Source organism: Pseudomicrostroma glucosiphilum (genome assembly GCF_003144135.1).
Source record: "Pseudomicrostroma glucosiphilum strain MCA 4718 unplaced genomic scaffold BCV69scaffold_9, whole genome shotgun sequence".
NCBI lineage: Eukaryota > Fungi > Basidiomycota > Exobasidiomycetes > Microstromatales > Microstromataceae > Microstroma > Microstroma glucosiphilum.
Genome location: NW_020289921.1, coordinates 441,522 through 462,130, shown reverse-complemented (window position 1 = coordinate 462,130; position 20,609 = coordinate 441,522). Strand labels below are relative to the sequence as shown.

The 20,609-nt window shown below is 55.9% G+C and overlaps 6 protein-coding genes across 6 annotated transcripts; 4 read left to right on the top strand and 2 right to left on the bottom strand.

Moving 5' to 3' along the window:
- The first annotated feature begins 45 nt into the window (after nt 1-45).
- BCV69DRAFT_283590 (4-hydroxybenzoate polyprenyl transferase) lies at nt 46-1,561 on the top strand. Its single transcript, XM_025492765.1, has 2 exons — nt 46-479; nt 556-1,561. Exons 1-2 carry the CDS (start codon nt 104-106, stop codon nt 1,449-1,451), a joined length of 1,272 nt encoding a protein of 423 aa, XP_025347217.1. The 5' UTR covers nt 46-103; the 3' UTR covers nt 1,452-1,561.
- On the bottom strand, nt 1,442-2,568 carry BCV69DRAFT_283589 (hypothetical protein). The gene has a single exon (XM_025492764.1). It carries the CDS (start codon nt 2,371-2,373, stop codon nt 1,636-1,638), a length of 738 nt encoding a protein of 245 aa, XP_025347216.1. The 5' UTR covers nt 2,374-2,568; the 3' UTR covers nt 1,442-1,635.
- A 4,550-nt stretch (nt 2,569-7,118) lies between these two features.
- On the top strand, nt 7,119-8,417 carry BCV69DRAFT_250084 (hypothetical protein; the record flags this gene model as incomplete). The annotated part of the gene is made up of 3 exons (XM_025490367.1): nt 7,119-7,453; nt 7,534-8,273; nt 8,356-8,417. The coding sequence occupies 3 exons, from the start codon at nt 7,119-7,121 to the stop codon at nt 8,415-8,417; spliced, it is 1,137 nt and encodes a 378-aa protein (XP_025347215.1).
- A 218-nt stretch (nt 8,418-8,635) lies between these two features.
- On the top strand, nt 8,636-10,801 carry BCV69DRAFT_260849 (UBC-like protein). Its single transcript, XM_025490686.1, has 4 exons — nt 8,636-8,895; nt 8,989-9,082; nt 9,165-9,326; nt 9,410-10,801. The coding sequence occupies exons 1-4, from the start codon at nt 8,876-8,878 to the stop codon at nt 10,442-10,444; spliced, it is 1,311 nt and encodes a 436-aa protein (XP_025347214.1). The 5' UTR covers nt 8,636-8,875; the 3' UTR covers nt 10,445-10,801.
- Nucleotides 10,802-11,490: 689 nt separating this feature from the next.
- Nucleotides 11,491-13,948, bottom strand: BCV69DRAFT_299801 (hypothetical protein; the record flags this gene model as incomplete). The annotated part of the gene is made up of 7 exons (XM_025494370.1): nt 11,491-12,151; nt 12,238-12,433; nt 12,531-12,560; nt 12,642-13,306; nt 13,423-13,549; nt 13,649-13,687; nt 13,780-13,948. 7 exons carry the CDS (start codon nt 13,946-13,948, stop codon nt 11,491-11,493), a joined length of 1,887 nt encoding a protein of 628 aa, XP_025347213.1.
- An 821-nt stretch (nt 13,949-14,769) lies between these two features.
- On the top strand, nt 14,770-20,605 carry BCV69DRAFT_283583 (hypothetical protein). Its single transcript, XM_025492763.1, has 3 exons — nt 14,770-15,265; nt 15,340-19,807; nt 19,900-20,605. Exons 1-3 carry the CDS (start codon nt 14,968-14,970, stop codon nt 20,510-20,512), a joined length of 5,379 nt encoding a protein of 1,792 aa, XP_025347212.1. The 5' UTR covers nt 14,770-14,967; the 3' UTR covers nt 20,513-20,605.
- Nucleotides 20,606-20,609: the final 4 nt, after the last annotated feature.

Here is a 20,609-nt window from a genome sequence, read left to right as displayed (position 1 = left end):
AGTGGAGCTGAGCGCCACGGAGAGCAACACTTCCGCACTCCTTCCTACCACTCGTCCCTTGAGCCGTGCCGCAGAGAGCTCACCTCCGCCCTCAATATTCTTGATGGTCCTTGCCTCGGTGGCACTCAGACGAGCTGCTCCGCTTCTGCGGCCATGTCTCCCGCTGAGGTCCCCAGCAGCCGCTGTGAGCAATCTGAGCCGGCAGATTGGGACAAGGCCGCGGTCCTCCCTGCATCTCCCTTCCGCTAGCACTACATGTCGCAACACAGTAGGCTCATATGGTACTTCGTCCATTCTACGAGCCTCCAAAGCCCCTTTCTCTGCCCGATGGAACTCGTCGAACGGCAAGGATCCGTCCACCTCGGTCACCTCTCCCTCCTCGCAGCTGCCCGCCAAGAAGCCTTTTAGCATCAGGCCATACATGGCCCTCAGCAGGATAGACAAGCCGATAGGTTCCTGGCTGCTCTATTGGCCCTGCGGTGAGCACTCCAACAATGTTCGAATATGTAGTGCGACTCCGACTGAAGCTGTTCTGCACATCCTTCACCTCCACAGCGTGGTCCCTCACCCTAGCAGCCCACACACTCGCCGTGCCGCTCCCTTCGCTCCTCTTCAATCTAACCATCTTCGCAGCAGGTGCCTTTGTCATGCGCGGCGCAGGCTGTACCATCAATGACATGTGGGACTCCAAGATGGACAGGATGGTCTCCCGTACCGCCTCTCGCCCGCTAGCAGCTAGGGACATTACCTATCTGCAAGCCTGGACCTTTCTCGGGCTGCAGCTCTCCGTCGGATTGGGAGTCTTGCTGCAACTGAACTACTATAGTATTCTCCTCGGGGCATCTTCCCTCGGAGTGGTGATCATCTACCCACTGATGAAGCGGATCACATACTGGCCTCAATTTGTCTTGGGTCTAGCATTCAATTGGGGGGCTCTACTTGGCTGGGCAGCTCTCTCCGCTCCTCCCGCCTGGTCTACCGTCCTGCCACTCTATGCCGGATCCATCTGTTGGACACTCGTCTACGATACCATCTATGCCCACCAAGACAAACGCGACGACGTTTCGGCCGGCGTCAAGAGCACCGCCCTACTCTTTGGCGACTATTCCCGACCGGTGCTGACCACCTTCTCAGTGGGCTTCCTTGCCCTGCTTGCCAAGTCTGTTGCTACTACTGGCCCTCTCCTCCCATCTTCGCTCGCGCTGCTCACTACTGGACACCCATTCTTCCTTGCAGCGCTGGCCACTGCAGGAGCTCATTTGGCTTGGCAGATCAAGACGGTCGACTTCGAGAGGAGACCAGATTGCTGGACCAAATTCGTCAGTAATCAGTATCTGGGGCTGATCATTTGGATCGGACTCTTCCTGGACTATCTTGTTCAGGTCTGGTGGAGTGAAAGCGAGGAGCAGGAAATTGAAGAGGGAGGGGAAGCGACGATCGCACGGGCATGAAAAGATAAAGATTGCTCTCGCAGCTTGATACCAACATGTTCCGATGCAAATACCATAAAGTTGCATAGAGATGTGCAGAAACAGAGACGAGATATATACAACGTAAGAGACGAGTCCGATAGCAGTGTTCATGAGCAAAGAGATTAAGCAGGGGTATTGCACGCCTTCCACTTCAGTCTATAGACTACGGAGGCAGCGGTCCCTTTTGAATTGAAGTCCTTCGAGGACCTAGTGCAGCCCCTCCGTCGACCGGCGCAGGAGCAGGAGGGTACTGAGCATGCGTCTGTCCCGGCGGCGGCAGCGAGTCGTACGTCGGAAGACCATACCCAGCATTATCCTGGTCGCCGGTGGCAGACCAGACCTCTTCAGAATACCCGCGTTGAGGCTCTTCCGGGAGTGGCTCGGGCTCGTCGTACAGGTGCGCTTGCGGGTAAGAGGGGTGTGGGTCTGGTACCCATTGCGTTTGCGTGTGAGGATACTGCTGCTGGTGCTGCTGCTGCTGTCGAGGCTGATAATCGTGCCGTCGCTGTTGCTGTTGTCGAGTCCGACGAGACTGACGATGACCAGCATCGTACTCAGTGTCAGCATTGAAAGCATCTCCCTCCCCCCAGTCATCCTCCTCATCGTCTTCCTCCTCTAATCTCTGCCTTCGAGATGGAATTGGCGCATGGGGGTTCGACGCTGGACCAGATGGAGCAAGGGCACCTCCACGAGTAGAAGAGGAGAATTGCCGGCTGTGCTGCTTTTGTTGAGCTGGAAGGGCTCCTCCTGAGGGGCGATGTGAGCTGACGGGCACCTGATGAGGCGGACCGGGCGTGAATGGAGCGGGGTGCCGCACAGGCAACTCGGTACGGATCCCTTCGCGTTGAGTGAGGCGAGCGCGGCTCCGCGACCGACGAACGCTGCGAGAATGTGGCCGCATTTGGCAGAAAAGCTTTTACATCAGACGACTCGGCCAGCGTCTGCGACGACGATTGTCCAAGCAGTCTCAGGATACTCACGCTGACCACACCACTGCAACAATGACGAGAAACAGCACGCCGACCCCGGCAACGACGCCTACGAAGACCCAGAAGGACCCTGCAATTTCGGGTGCTCGACGCGAAAGACTCATGACTGGCCAAAATCGATGCTGAGAGACGAGAGAGAGAGACGGAACAAGGACTAGATAGCGAGGTGATGCAGGTGAGGAAACGAGCTATACACGTTCATGTTAATGGAGGGAGGCATGGCTGTGCATGATCAAAAGTCCGCCCTGCAATCTAATCTCCGAAAGCCGACGAAGTGCAGCTGCAGCACGGCGGACTGCACAGCACCATTGGCCAATCGGTCAGACCAACTAAAGAAGAAGGTGTAGTATTCCCGTTGCCTCACGCTCCTAGGCATTCAAAGATACATGAAGAGAAGGAGGTTGAAAGGGGCAGTGAGAGTGGCAGAGAATTCAGGAAGGACATCGTCGCGGGACTCTAGAGCAATCGGCACAGCGAATAGGACCGTTGGTCGCGGGACGATGTCTTGCCTCGACGAGTCCTGCTTTCTTCTCTCCATTGTGTCTCCGCAAACACATGGGAATCAGAAGAGTAGCATTCCGATAGTTCGAGGAATTCACTCTGGCTGCTTGAGAGCTGATGCTACCGCCAAAGGAGACGCAGGTCTGTCCTCGTAAGCTCAGGCTTCGCTGTGCACACGATAAGCACCTCGGCACCTCGAAAGATCGCAAGTGAGTCTCCTGGCTTGTCTAGGCTCCTTGTGTCTGCATAGGCTTCAGAGAAATCTTGATGCTCGAGCCGTAGGACTTACGATCTGGAGCGAGGATCAGTAGGCATTGTTGTGCGCCGTTTGAGATACCTGCGACGCATCAAAGCACAGAGGTCTGCTGGCTCTTCTAAATTGAAGAGGTTGGAAGATGTAGATCAAAACGTAGTGAATGAGCTCTGACTAATCGCAGCCGAGTACGTGCTCGCACCGTCATCATCATCGTCATTGGTGGATGGTTGAGTCTTGTAGCCATCGAGGCTTGCAAGGTCCGAATTTCCACCCGAAGAAGAGGCCATCGAGAGTCTTCTGTTCATGCGATCGTGCTGGTTATACGACACCATTGAAGAGCCCGAAATGGACTCCGTGTCACCCACAGCTTGAGAGATGACACTGCTAGCGTAGCCAGGACCGCTCTTCAGATCGCCGTGACCGTTGAGCCGAGGCTTGCTCGAGAGGGAGGCAAGACCCGAACTGAAGGGAGGCAGATGAGCAGAGGGATACGGAGCTTGCGAGTCCAGGCTGGCAACGCTTTGAGCATCGGACGGAATGTACGACATCGGGTCGTGGGTTCGCAGACCACCTACGCCACCGTTGGCGCGAGCAGCCTCCACGTCGCTGTACTTGTGACGAGCGGTGAGGTCTCCTGGAGTCTGCAGTGGTCGTCTTGGGTTGCTGAACTGGATCATCGATGGCTGCAGGTTCGAGAGAACACCCTCAACAAGGACGTTCTTCTCCTTGTAGTGAGTAAGAAGACGATGCCAGAGCGGGTGCTTGGACAGAACTTTCGGATTGCCCAGCAGCACGAGACCGTACTTGGCTCGAGTCAGAGCGACGTTGAGTCGTCGAGGATCGCTGAGGAAACCAATGCCCTGATGGTCATTGCTTCTGACACACGACAGGATGATATAGTCCTTCTCTCGTCCTTGGAAAGCATCAACACTAGCGACTTCGACCTCCTTGTAGAACTCCTTGCGTAGCTTTCCATGAGTCTGCATGTGATTGACAATGTAGCTCCTTTGACCCTCATACGGCGTAATGACACCGATCTGACCCGGGGTGACGCCGGCCTTGAAGAAGGCCGTGACGATCTTCTCGACGTTCGAAGCCTCAGTACGGTTGAGGAAAGACGTGCCCGATGAAGAGATCTCTTCCTGTCCCAAATTTTGGAAGAAGAACATTGGCATCGTCGGATTTGGCCAAGGGAAGTCGACATTCTTCCTAAGACGCTCAGGCGCCGTTACACCATTCTGTAGCGAGCCTTCGTAGAACATTGTGCTGGGGAAATCGGAAAGGCAAGGATGCATTCGATACTGGATCTGCAGCCGGATAGGACGGTTGCCCAGAACGATGAGACGCTCGAACAGCGACTGGCCCAGGCCGGCCCTAGCGGCCTTCTTGTTCATGATGACAGGACCCAGTTGCAGGTGATCACCAACAAAGACTACCTGCTTGCATCCGAGGATCAAGGGAATCATGCACTCGGGCTCAGCAGCTTGCGTAGCTTCGTCGATGAGGACTGTCCTGAACTTGAGCTTTGACAGACGAGGGTCTCCGCAACCAACGCAGGTACAGCAGATAACATCAGCAGTGTTGAGAATCTCGCGCTCGCCCGCGCGAGTCAGAGCCTTGTACTTTCTCTCATCGCTCGAGCTCAATTCGCCTTGCTCGTTCTTCAGCTGGATGAGCTTCTGCAACTCGGTATTGGTGTCGTTGTTTGCGACTTGCTCGTGTAGGGTCAGGAAGCTGACGGAGCTGTCTAGCGCCTCACGGCTTTTGGCCGTCAGACGTACGACCTTCAAACCAGTAGCATGAATCTTCTCTGTGAGCTGGTCTACAGCAACATTAGAGGGCGCACAGACTAAGACGGGGCCAGGATTCATCTTGCTAAGCTGGTAGACAATGGTAGCCGAGGTCACAGTCTTGCCTGTTCCCGGAGGGCCCTGGATCAAGCTCAGCGGCCGTTGTAGGACACTCTTGACTGCGTGAACCTGACTGTGGTTGAGCTCAGGTAGGCCTGGGGCTGAGAAGCGTTTGGGCATCGACGTACGGAGGACATTGGGCTCGACTTCGTGACCCAAGAGCCTGTGGTAAATGTAGCCACTGACGCTCTGCTCATCAACGGCAAATGTCTTCAGAGCCGATTGCATCCTATCGAAGGATGTTGCCTTCCAGACAAAGTCGGCCGAGAAGTTGTGCGTACAGTGCTCAGGGACGCCTTCGTTACGTCGCAGCTCGATCGCCACTTCATCAGAGACGTTGTTGGGAATCTTGAGGACGTGGCCCAGTCCTTCCCACTTGGCTGCCAACTCTCCCTCATAACGCAGCTTGAGCTCATCACCCACTGCCAGACGAATCTCTCCACTCTCCAGACCGGGGAGAGTACACCAAGCAATCTTCTTCATGTTCAGACCCTGGTCCCACCTGACTACCAAGCCTTGCTGCGTCTGACTCTCCTTCATCTTTCGATCGTAATCAGCTTCGATCTTGACAAGAGGACCAAAGATATTCTGGTACTGATAGGCATCTTCGTAGCGGAGGATGATGCCTGCGGGCTCCTCATCATTGCCCGGACGATCCAGGTCTTCGACAGTAGCCTTGGTATCTCCCTCCTTCCAGACCTCCTCCAGTCGATTGATCTGATGGAAGGTGATCTGCCTAGCTCTGAGCTGCTCGGCTTCGCTCGGGACCTTGACTAGCCAAGAGAGAAAGGATCGATCGGCGATGAGCGGGGCCCAGAGAGAGGTATCCCACATCATGTCCTTTGATGTTGGCAGAGCTGCGCAAGGCTGCCTACATAGCAAGACTACCACACTCTCGCCCTTGGCCGGGATGAAGCCGAGCAAGAAGACATTCTTTCCTCCACAGTTGTAGCATTCAGGGGCCGTGTCCCCGAGTGGCGACTCAGCGTGGAGGGTGACTTCCTTGTGGCGAGATCGTACCAGATGGAGGACAATGTGGGAAGACGAAAGGAGAGAGCGAGAGTTGCAGAACCTGAGAACGGTAGGCGAGAGCAGAATTGTAAGGTCGCATCGAACACAGCGTCTCAAACCCGAACTACTCACCACTTGTTGCAGATGAGACATTTCACCACACAGCTGGTATTGTGAATGCCACAGTAAGCGCAAGCGTGCTCTGGCAACTCCTCCTCCTCTCCTTCCCCTTCTCCATCATCGTCATCATCTGCTTTCACCAGAGCTCCATTCTCTCCATTGAGGTCTACAATGACATCTTCCCTCGTGTCGTCGAAGGCTTTGTTGCGTGTGTTGCGGAGCTTGGGGCCTCTGCTACTGTGACTTGTGGCAGAGGACTGTGATCCTAGGGTCAATTGATTCAGGTTGGAAATGTCCAGGTCGAGGTCTAGGTCGATGGGCCGCTGTTGACCATTGGCAGCACGACCACGGCTCTGCTGTTGAAGATCGGATTCTGAAGGATCACCTACAGTGCTGGCGCCGTCTTCATCGTCAAAAGCCGAGTATTCGGACAAGGCGCTGCTGCTTGCGCCCGAGGAAGAAGCAGCGGTTCCTGGTCGCCCGTAGGACGATGCCCCCTCGAGATGAGCAAAGGGGTCCAGATCCCTCTCCGCCATGATGATGGTGATGAAGGAGGGGATGGAGCTGCTGCTGCTTCTGCTCGTTCAGGAGATCGTACAGAAGGGCATAAAGGGGCGAAGCTGACTTCAACCCAAGTTCATGGCTCAGGCGGAAGAGCAATCCGTATCCGTTCTGCGCGGGACTTGAAACACACAGACCCGTTCCTACTCCTCCTCGCCGTCTCGCCTACCACACCAACTATCCTTCTCACATTCAGAGGTCAACGTCAAGCATCTTCTTGTCTCCGTCTGAGGTACAAACTTCTTCAGCCCCGAGTGGCATCATCCGCAGCCCGCTCATAGTGTCTGCGATGCCCAGCATGAAGAAGAAGATCCTCCTCATGGGCCGCTCAGGATGTGGAAAGACGTCAATGCGAGCCCTGGTCTTCTCCTCTGCCCTATACTCCAACCCTGCCTCAACCCAGAGGCTGGGGCCTACGACAGGAATGGAGCTCAGTACATTTCGCTTTCTCAAAAACCTCCTCATCAACCTCTTCGATTGCGGAGGACAACAGACATACATGGACTCGTACGTGGAGGATAAGAGGGAACAAGTCTTCAAGGATGTTGGCGCCTTCGTCTACGTATTTGACATGGGCAGCGCTAACAACGAAGAAGGCGAAGATGGCTGGCAGGGGGATCTCAGATATTGGAGGTGAGCAAAGCTCCATATACGGTGAAGACGGCAGCATTCTTGCATTCATTGCTTATCCCTCTGCTCTTCTCGCGATCCAGGGACTGCCTCAAGATCCTTCGTCAACTCTCACCAAATGCTCATGTCGTCTGCCTTCTGCACAAGATGGACCTATTAAACTCGGCCAGGCGACAGGATATCTACACTGACCGAGTCAAGGACCTTCGCGGCAAGGCCAAGGAGCTGGGAGCCACTGAGCTCAGCTGCTATGGTACCAGTATCTGGGATGAGACTCTCTATCGAGCCTGGTCACGGATCATTCATGAGCTCATTCCCAATATTGCGACCCTAGAGAGCAACTTGACAGAGTTCACAAAGATAACGGCAGCTACAGAGGCCGTCATCTTTGAGAAGACGACATTTCTCGTCATTGCCAGAAGCGGGGGAGATACAGTCGCAAAGTCGGTGGGCGGCGCAGCAGACAAAGCCAAGGCGTCGACTGGCGCAGGATCTTCGCCATCCTCCAAGCGAGCTGCGACCACCAATAGACTCTCTACCGTCTCGTCCCACGGCACTCTTGCCGATGACAAGGAGAGGGACTCGCTGCTCGAAGGGTATCCTCCTACCGAAGCCGAGAGAAAGGCGCTGCTGGCCCGGGGAGAGATGCACCCGGAGCGCTTTGAGAAGATCTCTGAGCTGGTGAAGAATTTGCGTGGCAGCTGTAACAAGCTCCAGGCAAGCTTTGAATCCTTTGAAGTTCGGGGGGCGACGTTTTCTGCCTATCTTGATGTCTTTACCGAGAATACGTATATCATGGTCATCGTAGCGGATCCGAGAGTTGGTGAGTCCATGGCGGGAGAGGCACAGGAGTTGCGTTGCCGACCGCTGACCATTGCTCAACTCTGATCCCTGCTACACCACAGAGCTCTCTGCGATCAAGCTCAATGTCCAATTGGGAAGGGAACGTTTTGAGAAGCTAGGCTAAGAGATGAGAGGCAAGACTGTTTGTCACCCTTTACCTTCTCCTCGAGGAGTCTTCATCTGCCTTGTACAATACTGCTGTGTCTTGCTCTGCTTCACCATTGTAATTATACCCAAACTACTCAACCTGTTGTCATCGGCCTGTATTTCCCCGCGTGGGGTGTGTGGAGAGGCGAAGCGAGATGTGGTCGGGCCGCCATTCCGTTTGATGCTCCACGTCGGCTGCCCCTCACTGATGATCAATACCCACGCCTGCCACTTCGATACCCAATACACATCTCTTCTATTTCCTCACACCTCTGGAAGTCACCAGTCGCACTTCACGCAGTCGCTATCCTTCACCCGCAAGGAGGTCTCTCTCTCGTGCGGGTGTCACGCTCCCTGCATCATCACCACCAATTCTCCTTACCTGACAAGGCAAGCCACACACGCACAAGGCTAACCTTCTTCAAGTCCCTGGCAATGGCGACGACGACGAGCCAGTAAGTGTCGGAAAATCCTCCCTGACTCCTTGATTCAGAATCAGAGTAGACTTGCACTTACACCTCGCCGTCTATGCCTCCCTTGGTCTGTAGCAACAAGAAGTCGTCTGCCGTAAAAAGGATCCTTTCTGAGGCTAGAGAGCTCGAGGCGGATGGCAGTGATGAGTACGAGGCTAGACCTCTCGAGGTGAGTTGCAGCAAGGCAAAGGCAGGCAGCCAAACCAGGCTCATCTTGCTGACTCATGCTCTCTACGTCCTCGCTTTGGCAGTCGAACATCTTTGAATGGCACTTCACGCTTCGAGGGCCTAGCGGAACTGAGTTCGAGGAGGGGCTGTATCATGGCAGAGTCTTGTTGCCCGTGGAGTATCCCTTCCGGCCTCCCGATTTGATGCTCCTCACCCCCAATGGCAGGTGGGAATGTAACAAAAAGGTGAGCTGCTGATGCAGTATAGCTGGCATGATATCGTGAGAGCCAAGTCTGATCTCCCCTTCCCGCCCATTTCTCTCCTTCAGATTTGTCTCACCTTCACTGGGTACCACGAGTCGATGTGGCAGCCAGCATGGGGCATCCGCACAGCTCTGCTAGGAGTACAAGGCTTCATGAGTGCCCGAGCAGAGGCCGCTACAGGCGTCGCCTCGGTAGACTACCCCATTGAGGAGCGGATCCGTCTGGCAAAGAAATCTCGCGGGTGGACCTGCTCCGACTGTGGCAAGTCCAATGTGGAGCTTCTGCCCGATGGAGATCCGGACAAGAGCAGGAAGAAGGAGGAGCTACCGGAAGGCCTAGTGGTAGATGCTGCTGGAGGGAAGGGAGGGGAGCATGCTGAAGGCGGGACGGAGGCGGCTGGTAGTGGGCTAGCTGCTCAGGCTTCGCAGAGTCAAGCAATGGCAGCTTCTCCGAGCGAACAGGGCCAGGGCGTTGCATCGGCTTCGGCTATGCTAGCCAGCGTATCCTCAGAGCTACCACAGGCTATTAGCAGCTCGAGTCTCGCTGCCACGGCTCTCCCAGATGACGGCGGCAGTAGCGCTAGTCTCCTCCCAGCGGATCAAAGCATGCAAAGGGAGGCCTCATCTACCTCGCGACACTCCATGCCAAGCGCATCTTCTGGATCCTCTACGCTCTCTGGTGACCAGCCAAAGTCCACGCCTGCGTACCGAGGCCAAGTCACGAATCAATCTCCAGCGCCGACGCCTCCTCAGCCTCGAGCCCACAGCTCCTCCCTCTCACCACTACAGCGAGCTCCTCCTCCTCCTCCTTCTTCCCAAAGTCAACACTCTCCTCGACTACAAGCACCTCAACCGCCTCCTCTCTCCATCCCACCCCCAACTCCCGCAACTCTCCGGCCCGTTCCACCAGGCGGACCCGACACCTCTCCAGACGGGCAGCCCTTACCTCCTCTCCCACTCATCAGACGCGGGGTACCCGCTGAGGACCTTCCCGCTCCCAGGAGACCTACACGCTCTGAAGCGAGGGTGGCGCAACTCGATCGTGCCATCTTGACAGTGGTACTGCTGCTGTGTGGACTTGTGGTCAGAAGGTTGATTTGAGGATATGAAGGAATTGGAAGAGCGATAGCGGTAGTAGAGGCTAGCCGCTCTGGATAGGCAGGAAGGCAGGCAGGCAGGCAGGCAGGCAGGCAGGCAGGCGGGCGAAATGAGATGGGTCAAAGTCCCACAAGGCGCGCCCCCCAAGTCCAATCTCGACGATCGTGCTCCTCTCGATGTCCTCCTTCCTTTGGTCGGCTACTTCCATTAGATCATGCCTGTGATCCTCGTCTTGTTGTCCAACTTGTTTCACACGCTTCCAGTCCCGAGGCCGCCATTGGTCAGTCCGTCGATCAGTCGATCAGTCAGTCAGTCATCCATCTAGTCTTGATTAATACCATATTCTCATCTTCGCATCGCATCTAGAGTGAAGGCGAAACGTAGTCACACGCAAAGTAGCTCACACATCCCAGTGAAGGGCACGAAACCCAAAAAGTCCAGACGAGAAACGGGCAACAATGCACAGACTTGCTTTTTGTATTTTCGGTCGTAATGAACGGAACAAAACGTAAGACGATCATGAGAGGGAGAGAGAGAACGGTGGGACTGAGGAGGGCATTGGCGGGCTAAAGATAGCCAGCGTTGTGTTCGGATGGGAGCGACGGGAATGTTGAGATGGTGGTCCCAGGTTGGGAGTTTTGCTTGTCTACGAAGATGGAGATGTCTGCTTGCCGTAAAGAATTCTAATGGTACTGGCGTGAGGACAGAGATGAACGATGGTGAACGTGTTGACGAAATGGGAATGTTGTGGTGTTGATGATCGAACGAAGCGATGATGACCTACGGAGGGACAGCATACCGACATGCGATGGGTGAGAGGGAGCACAGATGACGACGAAAGTGGTCGCGGCGACCTCATGACTTGCCGAAGATGCAAGACGATCAAAAGTGCCAGCCGATGTACGAAGTTCCACCAAGATCGGATCGATGGAAGGGGGGTATCCTAGAAAGAACGTGGTGCTTGTTATCGTAGAGTAGTAAAGCTGTGTCTCGAGATGTTGATGGATAGTAAGCGACGGAGGCTCTAAGCACCTCTTGGGGCGCACAATTCAAGCGGCATGGTCTTCCCGACCCCCAGACCCAAGTGAGAGGCTCGACAGGCCCAGCCCGCTAGTTGCATTGCTCATGTTGTCTGCAGAAAGAGGCTGGATCTCCTTCCTCGGTGGGCTAGAGCCGATGGGCCCGAAAGACGGGACACCGGTGCCCTGCTCGCCGTGAGCCCTTCGGGCAGTGCCGTTAGCCTCATTGAAGATGGGGTCCCACAGTCCATCGGCAGAGACACTGTTGATGGCGGCTACGGCTCCCTCCTTGTTGCACGACAGCTTCTTGGCATCGATGTCGGGAGACTCGGATGGCGTAGTCAATTTCATCGAGGCTTGAGTGACGCCACTGTCATCACGGCTGTCTTCTGGGCTGCTGGCAGGAGTCAGGTCGAAGCCAACGTAGACGGGTTGAGCCAAGTGAGGGTTGTGCTGACTGTCACTGAAGCTCCGATTGAGGGGAAGAAACTCCTTGGCGTATGGGGAAGGCGTAGCATCAGGCCGGGTCCAGTAGTCAGATACACTCTTGCTTGCGCAGAGGGGAGCAGACGCAGCACCACCAGTGTAGCTCGTTGGAGTCATCAGTCGCTCTGGGAGGCCGCCCACAGAGCTGAGACTGAGGAGTGGAGGCATCTGTGGAGAAGTGGACGGCATTCGCGTGTAATGAAGACTGAAAGCGAGCAGCAGTCCGGGACAGGCCATTGTGTGAGCGACAATCACAGCTGTGTCCCATCGATGGTCGACGTGCAGACTTACTTCTTGCAAGAGAGCTGGACACCATTCTGAATCTTGCCATCGAGAGCAGTCTGGGCACTAGCTGCTTCAGCAGACGAAGAAAAAGAAGCGACTCCGTAACCGAGCGACATGCCGTTGACGTCGCGAGACAGTGAGCAAGCAACGACCTTGCCAAAAGGTCGCAAGCTGTTGGCGAAGTCTTCATCGTCCAGAATAGCTACGGGAGGAAGCGGGTAGCAAGTGAGGAAACGCGTGAGTGTCACGACAAGGCCAAGTCAAAGGTAGTGTGCGGTAGCACAGTGTTTTCTGCTCACCAACGGGGTCGAGGCCGGTGACGAAGATAGCTGTGCAAGATAGAGCGGAAACAGCGTCAGGAAGAGTAGCTGTTGAGTAGCTGTTGAGAGGTAGCGACGACAGCAACTCACTGTGAGGATCAATGCAGACACTAGTCTCCGGACCGTTGGCTGCGTGAAGTCGATTGCCAGAGCTGGCCATGCCATCGGTGATGATCGGGTTGAAAGACCTCTCGGAGCTTCCACTGCTGGGAGAAGGAGACGCAGAAGGCTGAACGGGTTGTCGACGAGGTCCACAGTTCCAGCGAGAGCGAGGTACCGTTCTTCGTACGATGTTGGGACCACTGAGAGGACCACCAGATCGCTGCACGATAGCATAGGAGACTTCGATGGGGTATCCGTGCCATACGAAGCCGTTGAGAGACTCGATGGCTTCCTTTGCCTCTTGTGGGGATGACATGTCGATGAACCCTCGTCGGCGAGCCTGAGCATCGAGCATGGCGAGTATGACGCAGTGTACTACGGTGCCGTGAGCACTGAAGAGAGCGGCAAGCTGATCGCTGGTAGCGTCAAGCGGCAAGTTGAGTATGTAGAGATTCTTGTGAGGTGGCGATTGAGCTTGCTCCAAGATGCGATGATTAGGAAGCGAGAGCGATCCATTCCTACGAGATGGGGTAGTCCCGGGGGGCAGGCTGCCATCACCGACGAGGGTGGGGCTGTACGCTGTGTGCATGCTGTCCTTACGTCCGAAGATGGAGAGGTTTTGGAGGGTAGTGTTCCTGCCAGGGCTGACACGACTGTAGAGATGAATGATCGAGGAGGTCCGCAAGGGGATGAAAGAGCAGTCAAGTCAGCTCGAAGGCACTTCCACGACGGCACTGGGCAGTATTCGTAATTGTGGTTTGGGACTCACAGAGTAATGCCAAGGGCAACATAGCCGTCCATGGTGAGAGCAGCACGAGCATGGTCAGGTGAGGCGAACTGCAAATAGGCCACACCGGGCCCAGTGAGAGGGTTGAGCTCTACGCTCTGCACAGTGCCTGTTGAAAGGGCGGGTTGAGCAGAAAGGTGGTTGGCAGTATCAGTACGGGGAGCGATACGTTTGAAAATAGATCTCGGTAAGCTATGGAGGGTCTCACAGATGCGAGCAAAGACCATGCGGAGCCATGCCTCATTAGCTGGGAAGGAAGCAGGTGGGGGAGGGGATTGGTGGGAAGGTCAGGCATTCTCAATGGCAACACCTCTGGCGTCCAAGGGACAATCTACTCACCCTCTCGAGGTAGATTGGTAATGGTGACCCATCGAGCCAGATCGTGAGGAGTGAGCATGTGAGATGGCTGCAAAGCAGGCTGCACTGGGGCGCCAGGACCAAGGTGACTGGGTGGCAAGGACATTGGGGATGGAAGTGGGAGTGAGGTCCCTCCTGCTGGTCGGATCATGGTGGGCTGTTGACTCTTGTGATGAAGTGAAGTCGATTGTCTGGGCTCCAAGGATGGCAGGGCGAATGAGGATTGATGTCTGACGATGTCTGAAGGAGTGGGCTAGTGAGGGCGTGGACAAGGCAAGTCGCGTTATGAGCAGTACGATGGGACAAGGTGAGGTGGGAGAGAGTGGGAGTGGTAGGGATGAGAGGGAAGGAGGATCAGGGCGACACTGGGCCAGGGCAGAGTGTACTTATACGGCTCTCTCGACGAGTGTGTGAGTGTGTGTGTGGATGGGCAAGTGTGGTGAAAGCCTGGCTGGGTGCGAAGGCGTGTATGCTATGCTGCCTTGCGATCTTTTGCAGCCAGACGCAGCGATCGTAGGGTCAAGTCGCGATGGCGTGCAGGAGGAGGTACAAGTCAAGTCTGGGCCTTGGTACCGAGGCTTTGCATTCTGCGGTACGCCCGCAGATCTGGGTGGAAGCAGCAGGCGACCCCGTCTGGACGCGTTGCTACTAGGAATTGCCCGCCCGCTACAGAATGTTGATTGCCCTGACCTGTCACGGGGACGCCGCGGGGAGGCCAGTCCACTCTCACCATCGTACCTGGGTCGATGGCATGGGACCGAGTTGCAGTATGGCGCTTGCTGCCTCTCCTGTCGTGATCTGTCACCCCTAGTTCCTCTTCACCATGACACTCGACGAGGCTCACGGGATAGTCCAAGCCTTCATCCGCCGCCTCGCGCCTCAGAGTCCAACACCGCCGGAATTGTCGCGCAAACTCCGACACACACATTCTCACGAGCCATGCCCTGCCCCTTTCCGTATCCCACCTTTCACCCTTGCTCCCGCGAATCTGCGTCTCACCGAACAGCATCGAAGTCGGTCTGACTCGGAGCAAGCCTCGTTCTCGCACCCTACAGTATCACCGCGTGGCTGCGGCCTCCGAAGCTTACGACTGAGTGCGGGGCAGCCACTCGGACGACCATGATCAGCCTGCTACGACCATAGACCATCCCGATCTCACGCCTCGCTAGGATGGCCGCTTCGGTTTTGACAGATCAGGAAACTGCCGAGCTCAGTCGCTTCTCTCAGGGCAGAGCACACATACAGTCCCACCTTGACCTCCTCGGTTCACGGCCGGCTGTAGATCCGTTTGCGCATTTCGTCCCTGTATGGAACACAAGCAGTGAAGCACATCTTCTCTCCGTCTGGTCGGACCTCGACGCCAGACTAGACGAGGTGAAGCAATGGATTGCAGAGAGGGATCAGATCGAAGACGAGGCCAGCGAATTTGATTCCGAGGATATGGAGAAGCTCAGGAAGATGGCAAAAGGTGAGTTCTACCGCCGATAAGCTACCGGCTCACGGCTAGGCACTCTGACCATGCCCTCCACTCAACCTCTGCAGCCGCGTCAGATGGGGCACAGCTGAGTGCTAGTGACACAGACATCGTAGAGGTTGCTCTAGAAACCATTGTATCACTCGAGAAGCTGCGATCGCTGCTCGAGCTTCGCGCTCTGTCGCTCTCCTTGTACTTCTCGAGATTGATCTGGGAGACTCAAAGGAGAGACTGTTGGACCACATATGCAGTCTTGTCCGAGGAGATGAACGAGATTGTCGTCAGCAAATCGAAATGGCCGGTAGCAGGACCTCCGCATGGTTGTGATTCGCCAAAGGACCACGTCTGGCCGACCAGCACCCAGGCGACTGCGAACAGCAAGACTTTCGACAGGAACATCGTCAGCGAGGTCAGTCAACTCTGCGGCAGAATTCAGCAGTTCGCCGAGGTACAAGTCTCCAGTGCTGGCGTCTGCCTGGATGCAGTCATTGAGCAACTACAAGTCCCCGAAGAATTCATTGACGAGCAGGACAGGATCGATGCCCTGGCTGATGAGATGATGTCTCAATCGCACTTCCTCGGCAATGTGCTTCAGCAATGGCAGAAAGCAGATGAGGTACGTGAGAAGATTCGCTCCATTGAATCACGAGCGAAGATACTCATCTTGCACGTAGAGCATGCAAAAGCTGAGATACCCTCGGCCGCTAGTGCTCACTCTTATGCGCAATCGCTCAGCGAGCTCTCACGACTGTTGGAAGACGTATGTGGCCCTGCCGCCAGAGACTACCTTGAAGCTACCGAAACATCTTCTCGTCGCCTGCGTCTACTGCGTCATCACATGCCACCTGCTCCGCGTCATATCAGGTGGCCAGCGCAAGAAGACCTGAATTCCTCCATGGTCGATGCACTGAATCAGGAGCTGGTAGCGGCAGCGAAGCAAGCGAGACGAGCCAAGAGTGCCATTGAAGCATACCAGGAGGCCACTAAAGCAGCTTCGCAGGTTGAAGAAGCTAGGAGCCGCCTCCTTCGTGCTGTCCGGGCGTGTTCAGGGCTCGACACGGAATGCCACTCGGAGTGGCCAGCGAAGTCTACCTCTTCCTCGAGATCAGAGGAGGCCGCCCAGATCATCTCGAAGACAGTCGCTCTACCAGATACATCACCGATTCCCAGTCTCTCTCATGCAGTTGCGAGGCTACAAATCCGTCTCATCACAGTCGAGGGAGAAGCTGCATCAGCCCAGGCCGATCTCACCGATTCCTTATTGAAATGCAGGTCGCTAGGCTTTGCGTCCGATGCTCAACAGCGTCAAGCCAACGAAGCGAGTGCTGCATGGGCTGCACAAAATGTGTCCACCAAGACTTCTTTGGCTGAGACAGTGTCACTGGTACAGGCTCTGGAGCTTATTGAGAGGATTCAAAGAGACTTGTCAAACGGCGAGACAGACTTGCGACTTGACGTCATGCATTGGGCGAAGGTTGCAGAAAGCTCTCGCTTCAGTCTGAGCAAAAGCAGCAGAACACTTCTCACGCCAGATCCTGATCCCGGTCCTGGCAACCCCCCGTTTGCAGCCTCAGAGGCCGCTCTCGCCTCGTTGGCGGCATTCGAAGGTCACACACTTGGCTCGCTTGTACCCGAGACCATCGATGTGTTGAGGCAGCGATGCGAGCATCTCAGTGCCCAATCCCTGCAGCTTCGGCAACTCGCAAAGTGGGCGGCAGCCGTCACGCACCAAGCAGAGTGCGCTGCGCTGGTGCAAGATCACTTCGACAGACTTTGCCAGGATGCTGAGCATGTTCAGAGCCGATGTCTCCTCTTGCTCTCTGATACGTTGGAATCCACGGACGAGATTGACAAAGTGCAGTACGAGGTACAAGAACTTCAAGCTTCCATTGCGCACTTCACAGCATCCCAAATCCGAGATATTGCGCTGGTTGGCCCGGCGCCAGACCTCAGCTCACTCTCTGTCGAGGGCAAACCAATTCTGCTCTCCTCTAGCGACAGTGACGTTCAAAATGCGAGTAATACGTGGTGCCTCACTCTGGCTCAGAAACAGCAAGAGATCGAACACGCCCTCCAGGGCTTGCGTAAAGCGGTGGTCGACGAACAATCGAGGGATCAAGTCGGCCAAGAGGCGAGCGTCCGCAATCGAGAGGAAGGCCAGATCGATCACACGGTTGCCATACTCCCTCCAGCGATGAACAATGCCGAAGTCTCGAGCCCATCTCCGGCACAGAGTATAGTGGACAACAGAGGGCATGATGACGGTCAATACGCCGAGAGGCCCAATGGGCCTTCGACGGATCCCTCAACGAGCGCAAGCCTCACGTTCCCATCACCTTGCCTTCCGACCACACCTCGACGCTCTGCGAAGCAGCACCTCGTCGCTGACGCTAAAGAGCCGGAGCAAGAGAGGCCACACAGTCAAGCTCAGTCAAGGAGCTACATGGCATTTTTCGCTGCTGTACGAGACTGTGAGCAAGAGCTTGGTCGTAGAGAGAGGTCGTTCACAAAAGTGCTGGAGTCAAAGGCGAGCCGCAGACTACCTCTACGCGCCTTTATCTCAGAGCTGGGCAACCGAAGGAATGATGCTGAAGAAAAGCTGTCCATCCGCCTCGAGGTGGTCAAGAGTGCGCTTGAGCTACTGCAAGACACTGTGGCGCTTGGCGAGAGCTCGTCTACTGTCGCTCAAGCACAACAAGACGCGGCGCGAATTGCCTCAGCAGTGCAGGAGTTGCTGGCACGCTTGGATGGAGTGATACTAGCAGAAGGTGGTGACAGCCCAATTCATTCAGGGCAGCCTTTGTATGTGGCTAGTGAGCTATCGAGGTCAAAGTCAAGTGTCTCGTCCCTATCTGCGGATCTCGAAGGACGTTTCCGAATTTCTGCAGGCTCTGCAGACGTAGTACGAAGCAGGTCGGCCCCGTCGCTGCCACACCCAGCAGACATAGGATCTCTGCCCAATTCGCCTGCGCCCGGTGAAGTCCCAGCTGCAGGACCCAAGATTGCAGACCTTGCCGCCAAGCTGAGTGGCGGGGAAGTCGAGATCCAGACCATCGTCGATGGATTGGCGCAGATGAAGGCCTTCCTGGACCTTCCCACCAACGAGGAAAGCAGACGTGTGCAAGATGAGTGGGTGCAGCTCAGAGGAGAAGTCGAAGCAATTCTTCAACAGCACAGCGCAGAAGCGGCTGGTGCGAATCTGCAGGCTCTGTCGCGGCAAAGAGAGGAGCAAGTCAACCGCTTCAAGCTGCTGACAATCTTTGCTGAAAAGGCGGCAGAGAGCGAGGCGGCACTTGCCTCCTTCTTGGATCTGCTGGATCAGGCGGGCAACGAGTCTTTCGATGACGACCTGCGTGCATTGTCGCCTCCGAATGCCCACTCTATGAAGGAAGAAGACTCTGCCTCGAAAACCCCTTGCTATACCCCTCAGAGTGCGCGCAATGGTGAGGACAGTGAGCTGGCTCTCAATCTCAGCTATGCACAGCGCACCCGTGCAGCTCTTGCAGCTCTGGAGCCCATCTTGGAACAGGCAAAGCAAGCAGCTGCACCTGTCTCCCAGGATATTCGCGTCAAGGAGAGGCTGGCCCAAATCAACCGCTCGTATGTAGACATGGCCGAGATGGCTAGTGACGTCCTGAATCCAGGCTTGCAGAGAAGCTCGAGCGTCTCTTCCTTGGCAAGCACTGCCTCACGGGGGAGCAGCAGCGCCTCTTTGCCTCCTTCGCCCGTCATGAGCATGTCAAGCAGATTCGGCTTCTCCACTACAAGCACGGTCAGTGCGGCCGCGGCACCGGCTTCGAAGGCCGTATCTGCTGCCGCCCGTCCGTCAGTGTCTCCAGCTCCCTCAGTATCTTCGATTCCTCGGGCTAGAAAGATCAGCTCGACATCCTCCACAAACCAGGAGCCTACCGCAACGGCATTGAGGGCACTTCGAAGGAAGTCTGGTGCACACAAGACGACACCATTGGAACATCAAGAAGCTGCTGTGACTCAGATGCCTCGGCGTCGGTCTTCTGCAAGCCCCGGACCAGCGACTCCCAGAGCACCTGTTGCAGCAAGGACTTGTCTGACGAGTATCACAGGATCTCCGGCGACTCCTACTGCGTCACAGCCAAGGGCCGCTCTCGGCAGTGATCCTTTCGGCACACCTACGCCTTCGAGACTTCGAGCGCCGAGCACCTTTGCCCGGCCTTCCAGCATGGGGACCTCAACTCCGCGAACGCCCTCCGTAAAGCCTTCGACGTCCGCTGCTCGGAAACGGCCTGCGTCCGTTGCCACTCCCAAGCTTACAGATCGACCAAATAGCTACCGAGCAAACCCAAAGAGCAAACTCGACGTTGCCGTGGCCCAAACCATCAACCGGTTGTCGGTGCCCGTCAAGATCGAGGCGGTCAAGCCATCGGGGAATGCCACTTACGAGGACCACAGTGGAAAGTACTGGGTCGGACATCCAGACCCACGTCTGTGCTTTTGCAGAATCTTGAGATCACGGACGATCATGGTGCGGGTGGGCGGTGGATGGCAGGAGCTTACAAGGTGTGTATGAGAGACATCTGCATCTGCATGAGGAGAAGATGGCGATGCGGACACTGACAGGTCTCTGGTCATGCCATTTCGTGCCCCATTAGATACCTCATGCAACACCACGGACTCTCAACGGCCAATGTAGAGCTCGGACTGGCTCAAACGTCTCCAGCATCTGCCAAGACCTCACCCAGCGGCACGCGGACATCTGCGAAAAAGACAAATGCCATACCCTGGCTCTCTTCCTCTATGTCCATGGAGCAAGGAGCAGACCGGGCCTCTTCTCCCGCAGCCGGCGGCGATGTACCTCGCAGGCTCCTGAGCCAGAGAGGCGACATTTCCTCGCCCATCTTCTTGCCTTCTCAATGGTCCCCTACTCTCTCGCGCAAGGCTTATACCAATGAAGGTGCCGGCGAGACACCCACGAGGTCGGAACGGAAGCGACTGGGCTCCTCATCGTCTTCTTCTGCCGCCGTGGAAGCCATCGAAGCAGCAGCCGGCCTGGGCCTCGGTGTGGGCCTACGAGCGGACAATCGTAGTCGTCATGTGCGCAAGAGCTTTAGCACCTCTTCACCTGCGCCTAGGCCGAGGGAGAGGGAGCAGAAGAGCTTCCAGGTTCAGATGAAAGCGCCGATCCGATTGCCGTCTCATGGCGGTGCGGAGAATGTGGATCCGGACGACAGTCTTGGCTCTGTTCGCTCGGTGTACTTTCGATAGAGGTGGACGTGGTAGGTGAGGATGGGAGCCTGACTCGTACTCATTGTGGTCCCCTGTCACTTGTTGTACAATGCATTTCGATGAGAGCCAGACGTGT

What these genes read in the sequence shown, in the direction of transcription:
- BCV69DRAFT_283589 (XM_025492764.1), bottom strand. Translation starts at nt 2,373, where the DNA reads ATGCGGCCACATTCTCGCAGCGTTCGTCGGTCGCGGAGCCGCGCTCGC.
- BCV69DRAFT_283590 (XM_025492765.1), top strand. Translation starts at nt 104, where the DNA reads ATGGTCCTTGCCTCGGTGGCACTCAGACGAGCTGCTCCGCTTCTGCGG. An exon ending in GCTGCTCTATTGGCCCTGCG is followed by an intron (nt 480 to 555) that starts GTGAGCACTCCA and finishes TCACCTCCACAG; the next exon opens with CGTGGTCCCTCACCCTAGCA.
- BCV69DRAFT_283583 (XM_025492763.1), top strand. Translation starts at nt 14,968, where the DNA reads ATGGCCGCTTCGGTTTTGACAGATCAGGAAACTGCCGAGCTCAGTCGC. An exon ending in GCTCAGGAAGATGGCAAAAG is followed by an intron (nt 15,266 to 15,339) that starts GTGAGTTCTACC and finishes CAACCTCTGCAG; the next exon opens with CCGCGTCAGATGGGGCACAG. An exon ending in GGATGGCAGGAGCTTACAAG is followed by an intron (nt 19,808 to 19,899) that starts GTGTGTATGAGA and finishes GTGCCCCATTAG; the next exon opens with ATACCTCATGCAACACCACG.
- BCV69DRAFT_260849 (XM_025490686.1), top strand. Translation starts at nt 8,876, where the DNA reads ATGGCGACGACGACGAGCCA. An exon ending in ATGGCGACGACGACGAGCCA is followed by an intron (nt 8,896 to 8,988) that starts GTAAGTGTCGGA and finishes CTTGGTCTGTAG; the next exon opens with CAACAAGAAGTCGTCTGCCG. An exon ending in ACGAGGCTAGACCTCTCGAG is followed by an intron (nt 9,083 to 9,164) that starts GTGAGTTGCAGC and finishes TCGCTTTGGCAG; the next exon opens with TCGAACATCTTTGAATGGCA.